At 40.4% G+C, this 16,140-nt stretch overlaps 1 protein-coding gene across 8 annotated transcripts in view; it reads left to right on the top strand.

Annotated features, from left to right (window-relative positions):
• The window catches only part of LOC145988613 (protein Fe65 homolog), a 486,515-nt gene that overhangs the window by 366,230 nt on the left and 104,145 nt on the right, over positions 1-16,140 (top strand). For all 8 annotated transcript variants that reach the window (XM_083123618.1, XM_083123617.1, XM_083123619.1 and 5 more), the window contains one exon: positions 2,707-2,959. In XM_083123618.1, coding sequence (XP_082979744.1) covers positions 2,707-2,959 — 253 coding nt within the window. The remainder of the gene's footprint in view (positions 1-2,706; positions 2,960-16,140) is intronic.

Below are 16,140 nucleotides of genomic sequence, written 5' to 3'. Positions count from 1 at the left end.
AAGACAAATTTTACAATTTTTCTAAATGTTTTAAGTAAGTAGTCAACTTCACGGAAAAAATCTTGCACGCTCCTCGACATGTTTGTTTATTTTAAAGGACCAAAATTAACTAAAAGAATAAAACTGTCTTAACTTTGATGGTAAGTCTTCGTTCTCATCTTGTCTCAGAGAAAGAGAGGGGAAAGGGGAGAAAGCAATAGAGAGAAGGGGATGAAGAAATAGTAGAGATAGTCAGTGAGAAGAGAGAAACAAAATAAAGGGGAAAATATGGAAAAATGAGAGAGAGAGAGAGAGAGAGAGAGGAGGAGGTGAAAATTGAGAAGGAAAGGGACAGAGACGTAAATATATTGTTCGTTAACATTGAGGATGAATTCCCCTCATTCTAGTAGCATTTTTTTAACCTTCGTGAGGAAGTTTGTATACATATAATATTCCGATTATTTCGGCCGACCTCTTCATTTTTTAATTATAATATGTTATAGACTATACTTGGTGGAATATTATCCTTCCTTATTTGTCTTCTCTGTGGCAGAATGGTTAGCACAGCGCACTTCAACGCCAGGGGCTCCGGGACGGCATGAGCATGTGTGTCCTACATCAATTTCACCATATCATCACTCAATCTTATCTTTGCGATTCGTCAAAACTGGCAGAAAATCGAAGTAAAATAAACGCAATCAATCAGATGATTCCAAAGAAGTCGCTGAAATTTGCCCCACATTCTCCAACTGTAACTTAAAAAATATATATTCCACACTGCGCAGGTGATTCATTTCAGCATCCTTGTACTGATAGATTGGCCATTACAGTGGATAAAATAATGGAAATATAGCCTACTATTGGAATATGGTTAACCTCCAAAATTCCAAGGAACACTGAAAAGTGTGTTAAAGTATCGCAAGCTCTACACTTTTTTCACTCCACACGGTAGAATTTCGACATTACCAGACAATTTCTATAAAAATGCCAACGAAAATATTTCCTTAGAATTATATGAGAAATTTGCACAGACTAATGCAGGTTAATTATCGCCTAGTGGTTGTATAATGGTTGGGAATTCTCAGGAACAATTAAAGTGGTGGAATGTGTCTGTAGATCGTTGTACTCGTGGAAAATCTGTGACATTTTCTTTGTTATTGTTAATTAGTTCCCATCGTACCATTCTCACTTTCCATTCCGTTCCCGCGAGGGTTGCACTCATTATTACATGACGATGTAAATTTTGATTAATTATGCAATTTACTTCCTATCTTGAGACACTCAAGTGTGCTCCCAAGTTCACACAAGTGCAGTTTTATATACCGAAGGGTAGGTATATTTGTGCAAGTAACAATTACATCATGTAAGGCGTGCTGGTAAGTAAAGTCCTTGCACTTTCTAAAAGAATAGTGACGTGTGTTTTTAGGAGATAATTACAAGCAGTAGGGAAGTGCACTAAACAGCGAGTGAGCATAAAGTATTTCCCTGATTTCAAACATTTATTACACAAAACGTACGCTGCGTAGACTTTTTTAATGGCACCAAAACTCAAAAAGTGTTGTTATGTTAGGTAGAGATACATAAGTTGTTTTTTATTCATTAACTTCAGCATGTGCGTCATTTGTTGCACGGAGAATGTCTAAACCATACACAATTTCTCTCCATGTGTTAGACAACGTCTCCACATAGGTGTTTAGGTATCCATCGGTAGTTGAGTAAACCGCTGGATTGAGAGGGATGGTCCAACATCATGACCTCCACGTTCTCCCAATATTTTTCTGTGCAGATTTACTAAGGACAACGTGTACAGTTCAACATTGCTAGATGCTGAAACGTTGAATTTGAATTTAAAATTTTGGGTGCGTCAGCACTAAGGCTATTTTGCACCCGTCACATTATACGGGGGCCAGCCCCTTATCGTTACACATAACAACTCTAACGTTGCATAACTAAAATCATAAAATATTCTGACTTTCGTTAAAAGCTGAGGCTGTAAAGGAGCACTCAGTAAAATAAGGACAAAACACAGGACAACACAAACAAAATTATACTGGCCATGGGGCCAGTCGCCAGAGCCTCGTTAGTCTGCAGTCCAGGGTGTACTACGTGGAAGTGAGGTTGACTATTGGGTGCACTACGTGGAAGGAGCACCCCTTACACCCCGCTGAAACGTTGAAGGCGAGGATATCATTACTGTTAGCGATGGTGCTGAGGAGATGTCTAAAACATGGAGATATATTGAGTATCGTTTAGACATTCTCCCAAACTGGTGATTTTGGGGAACATTTCGAAAAAAACAGCTTGTCTGTGTCTTACATAACATAACTTTTTGAGTTTTGGTGTCATTGTAAAAAACGACACGTCTCTAGCTGGCACACTTTTTTGTGTAATAAATGTTTGAAATCAGGGAAAAACTTTATACTCACCCTGTATTATACCATTGCTTATTCTCAACTTCTCAATACCTTCAAGAGAATGATTTCTATAGTTACCTGCGTTAAAAAAAAAGGTGAATTTTAATATTTTATGGATTTAGGGAGAGACTTCTATGCACTTGAAAATGGTCAGAAACTAAAATTAAAAATGAGAATAAATAAATCCTTGCTTTATTTGTCAAAGAGCATACTGGATACCCAATAGTCTCTCACTATTGATGTTTCAGTGTTTTTGTATGTGCTCAACCCATATTTGCCAAACTCATCCAAATATCGCATGTTCTCCTTTCAGAAAACGGGTTGCTAAGCTACGAGAACCCGAACTACCACTTGGACCCAGCCCGGCTGGACGATGCCCTCAACTCCAACACAGAGGAACTCTACGAGGAACTGTACCAGGAGCTGGATGCAGTCTGCAACCTGGGCAGGAAGCCCTCCGCCCGCGGGAGGCACCACTACGCTAGCCTCGATATCGGCTCCATGGGGGTCGACGTAACTACGGGCCCTGTTACCAACTTGGACACCGCGGACAACGATAACAATAGGTAAGTACCGCCTTTCGGCTTCTACTTGTGATGGCTCTTATCCCACATGGCTTTCAGATCATTTTCTTCTGTGTAAGGTAAGGTAAATGGCATGTTGGGATTAAGGCTCGGACGGGTCTTTGGCCAACACCAGCGTTTTCGAAATTTCTGATCTCAACTGGTACATTTTCAATGCATCTTCGAACAGCATCTGATAAAAGTACCCTTTTATGTCTTTCTCTGTGTATTTTGATGCACCAAAAGTGTATCGTTAGCAGTTTTTGCACATTAATGTGTTAATGGAGTCAACATATTTGGGTCAGTGGAAACATTTTGAGTATTGTGTGTGGAAAATTCTGGTTTCGACACTTAGAAAATACTGAATCTTGATTGCAGGCAACAAATAATAGATTTGAGGACTGATGTAGGGATTTCCTGTGGCACTTGAGTAGTGAGTAGTCAAGTAGAAAACCTTCGGGTTTCGGATATAAATCTTGAATGTGCCATTCCAATTAGAAATATTACATTTAGTTTGCGTAAGGAATCTTCTATTTGAGAGCTGGGGGACGAGATGCTGAATCTATGATTCAATTGCCGAAGTCCCATATTTAGGGTTCCAGTCGGAAATCCTATATTTATGGATTCGAGTGTCGGGTTTGGAATTCTTAATTAAACAATATAGAATTATTAATTATTACCTTAATTGAAGGTAATAAATGCTGGATCCGGGCTTCCAGAGCTTTCTAATATCCAAGCAATGCTTCTTGGAAAGCAAACTGAAAAGTTTAAGTTTTTTCCTTATATGTATGAAGGGATTTTCAAATATCCGGGGTTAATGTTCCCAAATTCATGTTCTTCTGTGAAGAAACTTTCAATAAAATTGGAAATTTTTTTATGATGCTTTTGTGCAACATAGTGGCTTAAAGTTCTCGTTGTCGTTATTCGTATTATGGTTTGCTACCAGTGGGCATGGAGATCGTACGCACAGCAGGAAGGATCAGGTTTGGTAAGTGCTTTTAGCTTAGTAAATCACGTTCTTGGACTGTGAAGTAAGATTAGCAATGTACCACTAAGGATCATAAGATATATGAATTTGAACTTACTCTAGAATATCTTGTAGATGCGTACCGAGGTGGGGGTTGTGTATTTTTTTCTCATATGGACGGAAGATTGGAAATCGTATTAGCGTCTCCCTCTGTGAAGAAACTCAATATTGGATTTTGAGTTTTATATGTATTAATGTAATATAGGGCTTCCCAGGTGGCGGTGTGGTAATGTCGCCTTGTAATCAAGGGGTCGATCTTCGGTGGAGGTACACTTTAATCTTTAGGTCCAGGCTTGATTAGCTTATCTGTGCATAAAATGGACTTCAACTTTGATACGAATGTAGAAAGTAGAAAAAAACATTTGTTCTGTTTGCCAGCAAGAAACCTATCCTCTAAAACATAATCAATCGAAAAATTAATTTGCGACGTAGTATTTATGTGGAAAGGAGTTGTTTATTATTTCAGTATGTTTGCCAACATATTTCCTGCAAATTCGTGACCGCGGGTGATTTGTAGATCGAAATAGTGTACTAATAGTGCACGAGCCTGTAATTGGTAAATAATACAAAACCATGAGATACACGAGGTGAAATATTGTCACGGAAATGCAAATTTTCCAACCAGTCGTCAGATCTTGGAATCATCGTTAGTAAATCTTGTAGATAGCCTTGAAGGGGTGGACATATTCGAGTGCGCTTGCACGCAGTTTCACAACTCGAGAAAAAATGTAGAATCGATATTCTGTTGCGTGTGCGGATTGCTCGTAGACAAAGTTTTGACGACAGCGAGAAACAATGGTAGGCTCGTATTCTTTCACCAAAATACTGATTCCACTAGCATACTCTCTCCTCCGACCCAATTGTATGCGAAATCCTTACCAAATGCCTATATAGAGACAGAGACTAGTGCAAGTTTTCTAAGGTAACAACAGTAAAATAGACATAATAATCTATGTAAAGATGGCAGAATTTGCACTGAATATTTTCGAAAAATGTGATGACTACTTTGAGAGAAGTTCATGTTTTCCACACAGCTACAAACATCCAAATGACATTCGAGTATTTAGAGCAGGGGGGCCATCCTATCATAGCCAATGGCTGAGAGAAATAACTACAAGTGAGGCGTGATGTCATCATGCACTCAACATACGTGATCGATGGAAAACTAAACTGATCGCCTAATAAAAACATACTCGCCTAAGAAAAGAGAATTGGATTTTTTAATACAGGTTTTCCTGTTTAAGTTCACGTTGTAGTTGACACCATTGCTATTGTAATTAATAATGTAGTTTTTCTATATTTTAATGTATATTTATTCTTAATATCTACTATTAATAAACATGAGGACTGCAGAATGCAGTATAAATACAGTGAGGGACCCAGGAAAATATTTCGGCAGGGCATTGTAACTTCCAATACCGTACTTATGTATACGGCGCTCACACACCTAGCAATGTAAAAGAAGTGGGAGAAGTAGCTAATTTTTCATCAATTGAAATTAGTATTAGTGTTTCGAAGGAAATCCCTCTCCGGCACATCCTTCAAGAGACTTGAAACTTTCTTTTACGTCTTGTTTTAGTGAGCTGTAATTTATTATACTGACGGCTGATTTTGACGGCTATTGTCTTCGTGGATGTGTTGCCCGGTGGGGCTCGGTTGCGAAGTGAACACCGAACGAGTAGCATCGTCTATTGTGTCCAAGCATAATTCTGCTATATCCTCCCCGATAGCGTAGTGGTAATGTCGTCGCCTTGTAATCAAGAGGTCCCGGGTTCGATAACCGGTAGAGGCACAGTGGTTCGGATCCCATTTTAAACTGTAGGTCCAGTCCCGATTAGCCTTTCTGTGCATATAGTGGACTTAAAACAACAATTCAAACAATTAAATTAAAAAACGTTTGTGTTTCTCCCGCGAGCAGCGTTCGGCTTCTTGAGGCACGAAAGTAAACGATGTCAACCGAACATAACCGAACGGGTCTCCGATTCTCTGATTTCCAGCTGCCAGTTGAAAAGGCGTCCAATATATGCAGGTCATAGAAGGATTAATTTCCGGAACAATGCCCATCGACCTGATCCCGTAAAGTTCGGTTCGTAAAAAGACACGAAGTCATATTCTGATCAGTATTTGAAATTTAGAAAAATAAATATATGATTCGATTTATTACAGTCATCTAAGGGGACACACACACACACACACCCATTTTAGTGTCTGTGCAAGTGGAGCGTAGGGTTTTATATGTAGCAAGAGCCAAGAGGGGACAGGAATTGGAGAAAAAAACAGAAGTTTTGCAGAACTTCTTTTGTTTGGGAGAAATAGAAAATTCTTTCTGTTTTCCCTTTGTTAAATTTTTCATCTCCCGAGATAATCAAATCTCCTCCTCCTGGGCCATGAAAGGGCGTCGAGAGGAGCAGAACTTCCCGCCACCGCTTCGATCGTCCGCGGGAGTCAAAACTTGGGGCATTCGGAGCAGCACGACGCTCGGAAGGGCATTTCCACGCCGCCATGGAAAGATGTCCCAGCTCCCGGGACCCAAGATTCCATCTCGTTGCGTCCTGCTATCAACATCCCGCGCCCTCAGGGCCGGGAGAAGTTCTCCGCCGGAGCGGGGGTGGGGGGTTGCTTGCGAACGAGGTTCTTTAAACCCGGAGACAAGATGGAATGGGGCGAGGATGAGTTCCGCACTCCATTTACCGTGCTCCGAAGGACACCTTGAAGGACGTGGTTACGGGATTACCGCGCGTGTACTCCACCCCTACTGTCCTATTTCTATAGCCTTAACATCCCTGAGTCTGGCATTCGTAAGTAATTATGTTCCAAATATCCACTTCTTCATGATAGTCTCCTGTGTGTCGTGGTTAATTTTGGACTGAGCTTTTGTCTGAGCAGCGCAGCGACTGTCAACATTTGTTTCGAGGAACTCTGCAACTGTTGAAAATTCTGAAAAATTAGGTTAACCTCTATTACAGAAACAGGCCCGGGTTTATGCAGGGTGTCCCAAAAGTAATAGAGCAAACTGACACAGGTGAAAGTACACGATAATAGAAGCAAAAAAGTCTCAGTAAACATAGGTCTGCAAACGAGCCGTTTTCGAGATAATCGCGAATGTGTGATTACAAACCGCCACTGACATCATTGATTGTAAACGTCGTCCTAGCTGGTAAAATGCTAATAATGTGTGGTTACAAGCCGTCATTGATTGCATTTTGTAGTCACCGAGTGCTTTACTCCTTGCGCGGTCCGAGGTTTGCTCTTTGTTTACAAAACAGAACATTTCCGAGAGGTGGCGTTGGAATCAAACAGGATGGATACAATCAGTACAGATAATTGTACATACTTGTGACCAATTCCGAAATGAAGCGGGGGTGTTCGAAAGCGTATTAGCAACTAGGACGACGTTTACAAACAATGAAGTCAGTGGCGGCTTGTAATCACACATTCGCGATTATCTCGAAAACGGCTCGTTTGCAGACCCATGTTTACTGAGACTTTTTGCTTCTATTATCGTGTACTTTCACCTGTGTAAATTTGCGCTATTACTTTTGAGACACCCTGTATATGTGTAGACCACGGGCTAACAGTGAGCCCTCTCTGTATAGTTTGTTTCAACTTTTAGGGGAAGTTTTGTCAGGTAGCTAGTTACATGTTTTAGGTTTGGCCTCCCCGTATTGGTAACGTAGTCGCTTTGTAATAAAGGGGTCCCGGATTCGATACCCGGTGGAGGCACATGGCACAGTCGTTCGGATCCTACTTTAAACTATAGGTCCAGTCCCGATTACCATATCTGTGCATAAAGTGGACATAAAACAACAAATAAAACATGTTATATATTTGTATGTCCTCTCAAATATATCTTTTTCCATTTTGTGATCCTCTTCAAAATATTTATTCCGTTCCAATGGAGGACAACCGCCGTGGTGGAGTGGAAAATTTATAGCGCTACAACGCCATAGGTCCCAGGTTCAAATCTCGGCATGGATGTTCTTTGTGAATGTCCCTTCACCAGTTTAATTAACCATCAATCAGTCAACATACTAATACAAAGGCCTTTAACGAGATTAGAATCTGGACTCGATATTGTCTCAAAATAACTACAGTTCTCCATATCAGTTTGTACACATTTTGTAATTTAGATGGGGGAGTGAGTACATTTTTAGGAGGTTAAACAGCAAATATAGCATCAAATGATTGAAACTTCAGGGATGTGTTAGGAGGGTGCTAGGGGCGTGTGAGTAAATCACTGCTCGATATTCTCTCCGTATAATTCTTTGCAAACTCTGGCGTGAACTTGCGTGTCATGTGTAAAAATAAATGCATTTCGGGCAGCCAAAGATTCATCAGTTCGTGAACTTCCTTAGAAGGTCGAAAGGGGACCAGGAGCGGACGCTCGGGGAATATAATTAAGGCATACCAAGCAGGCGAAGGAAGAAAATTGAGCACAATAGAAGTCAAAGGTCTCTGATTTACTCCCCGGTGTGACACGTGCAACTTTCACTGCTGGGACGTACGAGGCAGTTCCCTGTGAAAGAATCGGTGTGTCGTAAATAGGAGGTAGCCCTCCTCCACACCCGTCCTACTTCGGTTTCTTCTCGTCTATCTGCTCCATTTTTCAATGTAATACCGATCTGGGAGAAAGTTTAGGTCTAGAATGGAAACCAGAGCTCTTGATTACAAGCGTTACCCAGTGCTCTAACGGTTAAGAATGAACAAGGGACGGATTTCTATGAAAATACACATGTCCATATGATGCTGTAATCAATGTTATTTTGGCTTTGTGAATTGTGGTATTTTAGTTCGAAAAATGTTATTTTTATTTTCCATATTTTTACATATATTACCGTTTAGCACATGCAGTATTTTACACATTTTAGCCAAAACGTGGATCTTTTATCATGGGCCAACTTGAAGCCAATAAATTAGCCAAAAGTGGCATAAAAAGCGAAGTAAAATCAATCAAATCAATCAATTATTTAGTTCATTAGCTGCTGCTTTAGAAAACGTGAAGAGTTCGGAAACAGTTTTAAAAATGCATTCGGTGCACAACGATTTCAATCGATTCTTTAACTACCTCCTACACTGTTAAAACTTACCCATAAAATTTACAATATTCTACCATTAAAATTTGATTGCCTGCCTATCATTTTTAAGTATAACAGTTGGGCTGAAAAGTTCGTAGGCTGACTCATAGATGGCGTTACTAGAATTAAATCCATGTGATTTTTACTTAGTACTAACCTTCAAAAGATACGTGTATAAATTTCACAGCTGCCGGATAATTAGTTCGTGAGATATAGCATTGTGAGTGAAGCAGCTTTTGTTATTGTGAAAAAATGGATAAAAAAAGAATTGCGTGTGTTAATAAAGCATTGCTTTTTGGCGAAAAAAATACTGTTGAAGCCAAGGCTTGGCTTGATAAACATTATTCGGACTCTGCACCAGGAAAATCAACCGTTGAGAAGTGGTTTGCTAAATTTAAATGAGGCGAAATGAGCATCGAAGACGATGCACGCAGTGGACGACCCAAAGAGGCTGTTACCGACGAAAACATCAAAAAAGTCCACAAAATAATTTTAAATGATCGTAAAGTGAAGTTGATCGAGATAGCTGAGACTTTAAAAATATCAAAGGAACGTGTTGGACATATTGTGCATGAATATTTGAACATGCGAAAGCTGTGTGCAAAATGGGTGCCGCGCGTGCTCACAATCGACAATGCACCGTGTCACAAATCAATGAAAACGATGGCAAAATTATATGAATTAGACTACGAATTGCTTCCCCATCCACCATATTCTCCAGATCTGGCTCCCAGTGACTTTTTCCTGTTTGCAGACCTTAAAAGAATGCTCGCTGGAAAGAAATTTAGCACTGATGAAGAGGTAATCGCCGAAACTGAGGCCTATTTTGAGGCTAAAGAGAAATCGTACTATAAAAATGGCATCGAAAAATTGTATGACCGCTATAATCGTTGTATCGCCCTCGAAGGCAACTATATTGAATAATAAAATCGAATTTTGTCAAAAAATTATTTTTTCTATGTTAGCCTACGAACTTTTCAGCCCAACTGTTAAATTTGAATATTGTATCATTAATGATTATAAATTGCAGCTGCATGCACCATAAATATATTTAAAAAAAATTAATCATGCAAATTACGTCACTCATAATGGCTATACTGCGCAAACGACCCTTGTGTTTTTTCGTTTTGATGTTAAAATAATATATGCTCGCTGGTAGTACTAAAGTTATGCTTCGAGTTGCCACTGTTCATTTTTCATATAGAAGTTCCCGTTCTGTGAAATGATATAAGTTTTCTTACATTACTTACAATAGCTACTTTCCTGTATCGAATACATTTTGTAACACCCAGACATCCAGGTCTGGAAACGTGGACCTATTAGCATGGGCCAACTTGAAGCCAAAAATTTCGAAGCTGGGGGATACCATCATGACGGCAAGCGTACCTTCATATTTCCACTTGTAACAACTATCTTGAAGATTGTGAGTTTTTGCTTCACACATAACATTGCAATTTTTAAGTTTACAAAAAAATATATAACTCTACATTACAGTGCAGGAGGCCTTAGAAAGAGCGTTTCGCGGGCTAACAGCAAACGTCGCTCGCACACTGTTGCCGATACACTCGTGTCGTCTGCTCCTCAGCCGAACAAACAGGCCGAGGTAGCAAGAAGCAGAGGTCACTCACCCTTCCAGAAGGTTGCAGCGAGCTAGCTGTGGCAACCGGGCTCGCTAATTCGCGAACCTAATTGGTTCTAGTAGACACCCCCCCCCCCCATATTGTCGTCTGATGTAAGCCCGCGAAGCGATCTTTCTAAGGCCTCCTGGACTATAGGTTCACATGATGAAACCTACAATCGGTCATTTTCCAGGCTCAAATGAAAATACGCATGTCCGCCATATTTTTATCTCCCCCAAGATGCGCGGTTTCAAACAAAAGAAGTAACGCTTCCAGTCTGTAATTAGATGTCTGTGGTTTTTTAACGTGGATGTAATGCGAATTTCCACTAGTATTCGACATCTTTATCCTCTCTTTAATTCGAACTTGGATAATTCGAATTACTCGTAATTCGAACAGAAGTTTTATTTCTCTTGAAACCATCTTTAATGACGTGATGTTGTTGTTAATTCGAATTTTTATAATTCGAACGTTTTTCGTGTTCCCTTGGAGTTCGAATGAAAAAGAGTCCACTATATTAGTTTTTACTTTTTAAGGCAAATATTTCAAATTCCTTGGAATTCAAACACGGCGCAGCGTGACATTTTCCTCGATTTGAGTTTAGTACGCCTTAGTCCTCTGGCGTACGTTTTCAGGACATCCTATTTCCAGGAAATGAAGAATTGTTGTTTTTCGATTCTGCCGGCAACAATGGGTCCTTGTTAGGTTGTCGCCGAGGGATCGAATTGCCTCATCTAGGCACCGCGGCTCCACTCGCCATGCCGTCTCGAGTGGTGGCGAATTGGCCGGAGTTCAAGACTCCCTCGACCTCTTTTCTCCGTCGGCGGATCGATATTTAAGTTTGTGTGCTGAGGCGTCATCTTGCACCTTTCGATCAAACTAAATTGTTGTCACACGGCCGCTATCTGTGACACGAGGTCCCCCGGAGACGGGATGTCGGCGTTGATTCTGCTTTTCGGATCTTTATAGTGTCGGTGGGCGTACACAGAGAGGAGTGTCAGGTTACACAGGGGTAACATTAAACGGAATCTTGCAGAATCAATATGCATTTTTAGAGCATTGAAATTGTATTGATTCCAAACATGAATGTACCAAAGAGAATTAGCCACCTCCAGACCGTAAATTTAGAAAAGAAAATGTGATAACGTTAGACACAATTTACAGCAATATAATCTCATCTTGAAAAGTATTAAATTACACTAGAGCATTATTTTGTTGTTAGTCTTTCCGCAGAATGTTTTAAAAGTCGCACAACCTTAAATTTAGGTGCTTAGGACATGAATAATCGCGAAATATATTCACACCACACAGAAAACTGATTTGCGTTAAACTTTTTTTTGGTAACTTTAAACAAAAAATTCAGTAGCGTGTAGCCTACTAAATATGCTAATTTGGACCAAAATGTTTGGTAACTATAAACTCACGTGCACGTTTAACAAAATAACTTGTTTCTGGTGAACAATCATTTTTTATCGCCTGTTTAAACAAATTATTGGCTTTCAGAAACTATTTTTGGGTTATTCCAAGCGAACTTTACATATATAAAGCCTCATCTATATATATATATTGTAAGATACTTTCGATAAATTCTAAAAATAAATTATTTGCTCATGCCAGAACATTTACTTTTTCCAGTAGGGCAATTTCGGGGGTGAAAAGGGGATAAGTAATTATCGCAGGGTTACAATACGAAGTTTTGTGCCTGTCGCATTTCTAATCTTTGTTTTAGCATTTAAAGTCGGAAAAGCCTTATCTTCGCGAATATTGTTTGGGTTTCTATTCTGTTTACAAATATTATCTTCGTGTTGCATTCTGTTTACAATTTTTTTGTCGTTTGCATACTGTTTAGACTGTTGTTGTCGGTTTCGAAGCTGCTTATAAATATTACTTTAGTTTTACGTCCTGTTTACAAATAGTTATGTTGGGGTTCCATTTTGTTAAATATTTTCCTACAGTTTAGAAGCTGTTTAAAGCGGATGTTTTCGGGTTTCGAGCTGTTTACAAATATTACTTTCGTTTTGTGGACTGTTTCAGATTTAATGCTTGTCCTTGCGAACTGTTTGACGGATAGTATTTGGGTATAACTGATCGCACGCTTCTCAAACAACTTCCTTGGTCAAGCCCTGCCCTTCGTCTTCTGGCATCACGCCAAATGCTTTCGTTGTTAGGTTTAGGTCTCTTATCATTAATACACTGCAATTTTTGTGACGTCACAAGTCCAAGGGCGGAGCTTGACCAAGAAGGTGGTTCAGAAGTTTGCTATAAGTGAGATTCGATAGTATTTTGCAGGCTTGTCCGTCAGGCGCTTCAGACACGATCATGCTGGAAATGGAAGACACAAGATAGTCTTAGGTGAGATTCTGGCATTTCTCGGAGTGCACCGGCGGCTGTTCTAGTCTCGTTAGCCCCCCGCCCCTCCTCCCCCTCGCTCCTAGGAATGACTTACGCCCCGCTTCATCGAGCGTGTCTTAAATTCTTCTGTGATTTACTTAGACGAAGGAAATCCGCATTGTTCTCCCTCGATGCGGCCCTCCCGTCTCCAAGTGGCGAATGCCCTTTCAAAAGCGGATCCAGTGCGCCCCGGGGAAATCTTCTGAGTGCGCATTCCTCATGAATAAATCTCATGCGGCGTATATTTGTTCGCGGGTACAAGATGTTTTCGCAGATAGATACATTTCCTTACCAGACAGCGTGGCGTCGCGGCGCTTATTTTTTACGTTTCTTACGTCCGGGAGCGACTTCACGTCACTTCGCTTTTGTCGTTCGTTTTCTGTTGACTTAGGCTGTGTTTTTTTTATTACTGTATTTCAACGTTGGTCGTTTCAGGAGATTACCTTTGTCAATAGCGTAACAGCTACCCTATATGTTCTGTTCATCTCTTAGTTATTGCTTGCATCTGTTTTAAAATAACAGTCGCTTCTGTAACCGAGTACATTTGTCCTGGACCCACCGAAGATCTCAGGTTGGAGTCCTGTCGTGTGTGTTCGTATTCCTTTTAACTTCATTTTCTTTGTTTATTTTGAACAGTGTTGAATAAACTTGATTCATTTGCTGAACATGTATTTACTAGTAGCATATATCTGGAAAGTTATTTACACCTACTTGAAAAACTTGGAAAAGTCATATAATTTTGTTTAGTAAATTGAGCAGGAGCCATGGATAAATACTAGCCTGATTTTGTTGATCTCTGCATTGCACCGTGCCATGAAGAAGCGTAGTGGGTGTGGATGTATCACCCCGCACATTTTCGGTTAAACGCGAGAATGGGGCTTGAGGAATTTCCATGTCAGAAATTTGGAAATTTCTAGACATATTTCTCGTTCTCGTTTCTTTCCCGGTGCCTTCTTGTATTTCCGGCGTTCTTTGTAGAGTTAAATGAAAGGCAAATAATTCTATTATTTCCCGACACAAGAGGATATAGTGGCGGACCCTCGTCGAGAGATGCATGGAACATTACACACACCAGTCGCAGCGTCGCGTTTCTCCGCGCCATGGCCAAGGTGTCCACCGACACGGGATTCTTTGAATTCCGATAATTATGCGTGAATTTTCTTCAGAGATATGAAAAATGGCCATATTTGAAAGTGCACATTTGCTTTGGGGGGGCACTTTATTTTAGAGGACAGAAAGGACAGTTAAATCTATTGTTCCCTTAATGAACGATTTATTATTACTTTGATATCGTCTCATACCCATAGGTATGGGGGGATCTTTTGGGAATGGAGCTCACTAATCATCATTCATCCTTGATGGTAAAGCACTCTCTGCTCGTGGTGAGCTTGGTGGTAAGGCGCTAGAGGTACTAAATTTACACACTTGAATGGCAACACATGACACTTGAGTTTGACACCCCTAAATACTGTATCAGCATGGATAATGTAAGGATATACCTGCCGGGAGAGGTTATGCTGGTGACTGTACGTAGAGTCTGACTTGCGACTAGCGTCAACACGCTCTCCCTAGAACCTCCTCCTCTCTCTCTATTCGATTGTAACTTTCTCCTCAATAACTGAATTCGAACTCTCTGCCTCCCAGACATTTATTGCAATTCGATTTACTAAACAAATGTACAGTCAGGACTGTAGCCTCTTCCTGGATTTCGTCCTTTACGTGTTTATACCGCTGATGACCAAGAAGAGCTTCAGTGCTGTCTGACAATGTATTCCTGTGATGTTCCTGAATATTTCCTGATTGGAAAACGATGGTTGAATGACTGGAAGTTGGAGTTCGTTCTCCGTAATAATTAAAAGATACTACGGATCGTTACGATGTCCCTCTCCGGAAAAGAATTCCCTTTTGAATTCGTCTTTATGTCTGATCCAATCTTATAGGGGTACCGTTTATTATAAAAATAAGAAACCAAAACAAAATTAAATACCCAAAACATGAAAATAATAAGGTAAAAACAATGAACCCATCCAAAGTGAATATCCTATAAACCCATTGACACGCAAAAACATATAACACAATGCATTATTTCTGCTGAATAGGTGAGTGGATCAGCGTGACTTTCGTCCTTTACGTGTTTATACCGCTGATGACCAGGAAGAGCTTCAGTGCTGTCTGACAATGTATTCCTGTGATGTTTCTGAATATTTCCTGATTGGAAAACGATGGTTGAATGACTGGAAGTTGGAGTTCCTTGTCCATAATATTTAAAAGATACTACGGATCGTTACGATATGGGGAGTGGTCGGTAAATTCTAGATTTCATGATGATTGCCTATAAAGGTGAAGATGGTCATTAACACATGAAATAATCCAAAAAGTATATCACTTACACTTTTTGGCTATTTTTTCTTAGTCTGCGACTGCAGTGAGGTGACTTTTGAATATTGGTTGTCAGGGAGGAAAAAGATCCATAAATTATTCACACACTTTGTAAGCCGTATAAGGAATTATTTGTAGATGCCCAGAGTAAAATGTTAATTCAAATATATATTTTTTTTTATCGGCTTGAATTTTCAGAAAATTCGCCGTAAAAACCTTGAATTGTGCTTGAATTCTAACTGGACCATAGTGTCCTGATATTGGGCGACAAGCGTAGAGCAGCCCTACCAACCAGGAAGTTTGCGTTTTGGATTTCCAACCCGGGTGGTTTTGAAATTTCCAGCAGGTTCCTGAAGAACAAATGGCCTCCCCGCCTAAACGACACGTGTCCCGGCCGATTCATTTCCCTGTCGAAGGCGTGGTCGCCGGCAGGACCCTTTCATGCGTGACGCCCAACTCGTCACTGTCGATATGGGAAACGGTTTCGTGCGCAAGTTACAGCAAATCAAGTTCGCCCTGTCGTACCTGCTGATTGCATATAAGAGGGCAAACACTTGCCACGACGAGGGAACTCTCCACTTGAAGTAGGCGGCGACCGGTCCATCGGCTTTGTGGTTGCTCTTCACTCGCTCGTTGCCTGAGAACAAGATCTATCAAAGTCAATCCGTGCCGCCTTGGGCGTTCCAAAATAGT

Source organism: Lepisma saccharinum, chromosome 6 (genome assembly GCF_977018435.1).
Source record: "Lepisma saccharinum chromosome 6, izLepSacc3.1, whole genome shotgun sequence".
NCBI classification, from domain to species: domain Eukaryota; kingdom Metazoa; phylum Arthropoda; class Insecta; order Zygentoma; family Lepismatidae; genus Lepisma; species Lepisma saccharinum.
Note: the sequence above shows the minus strand (reverse complement) of the source record. Positions and strands in the feature narration are given on the sequence as shown.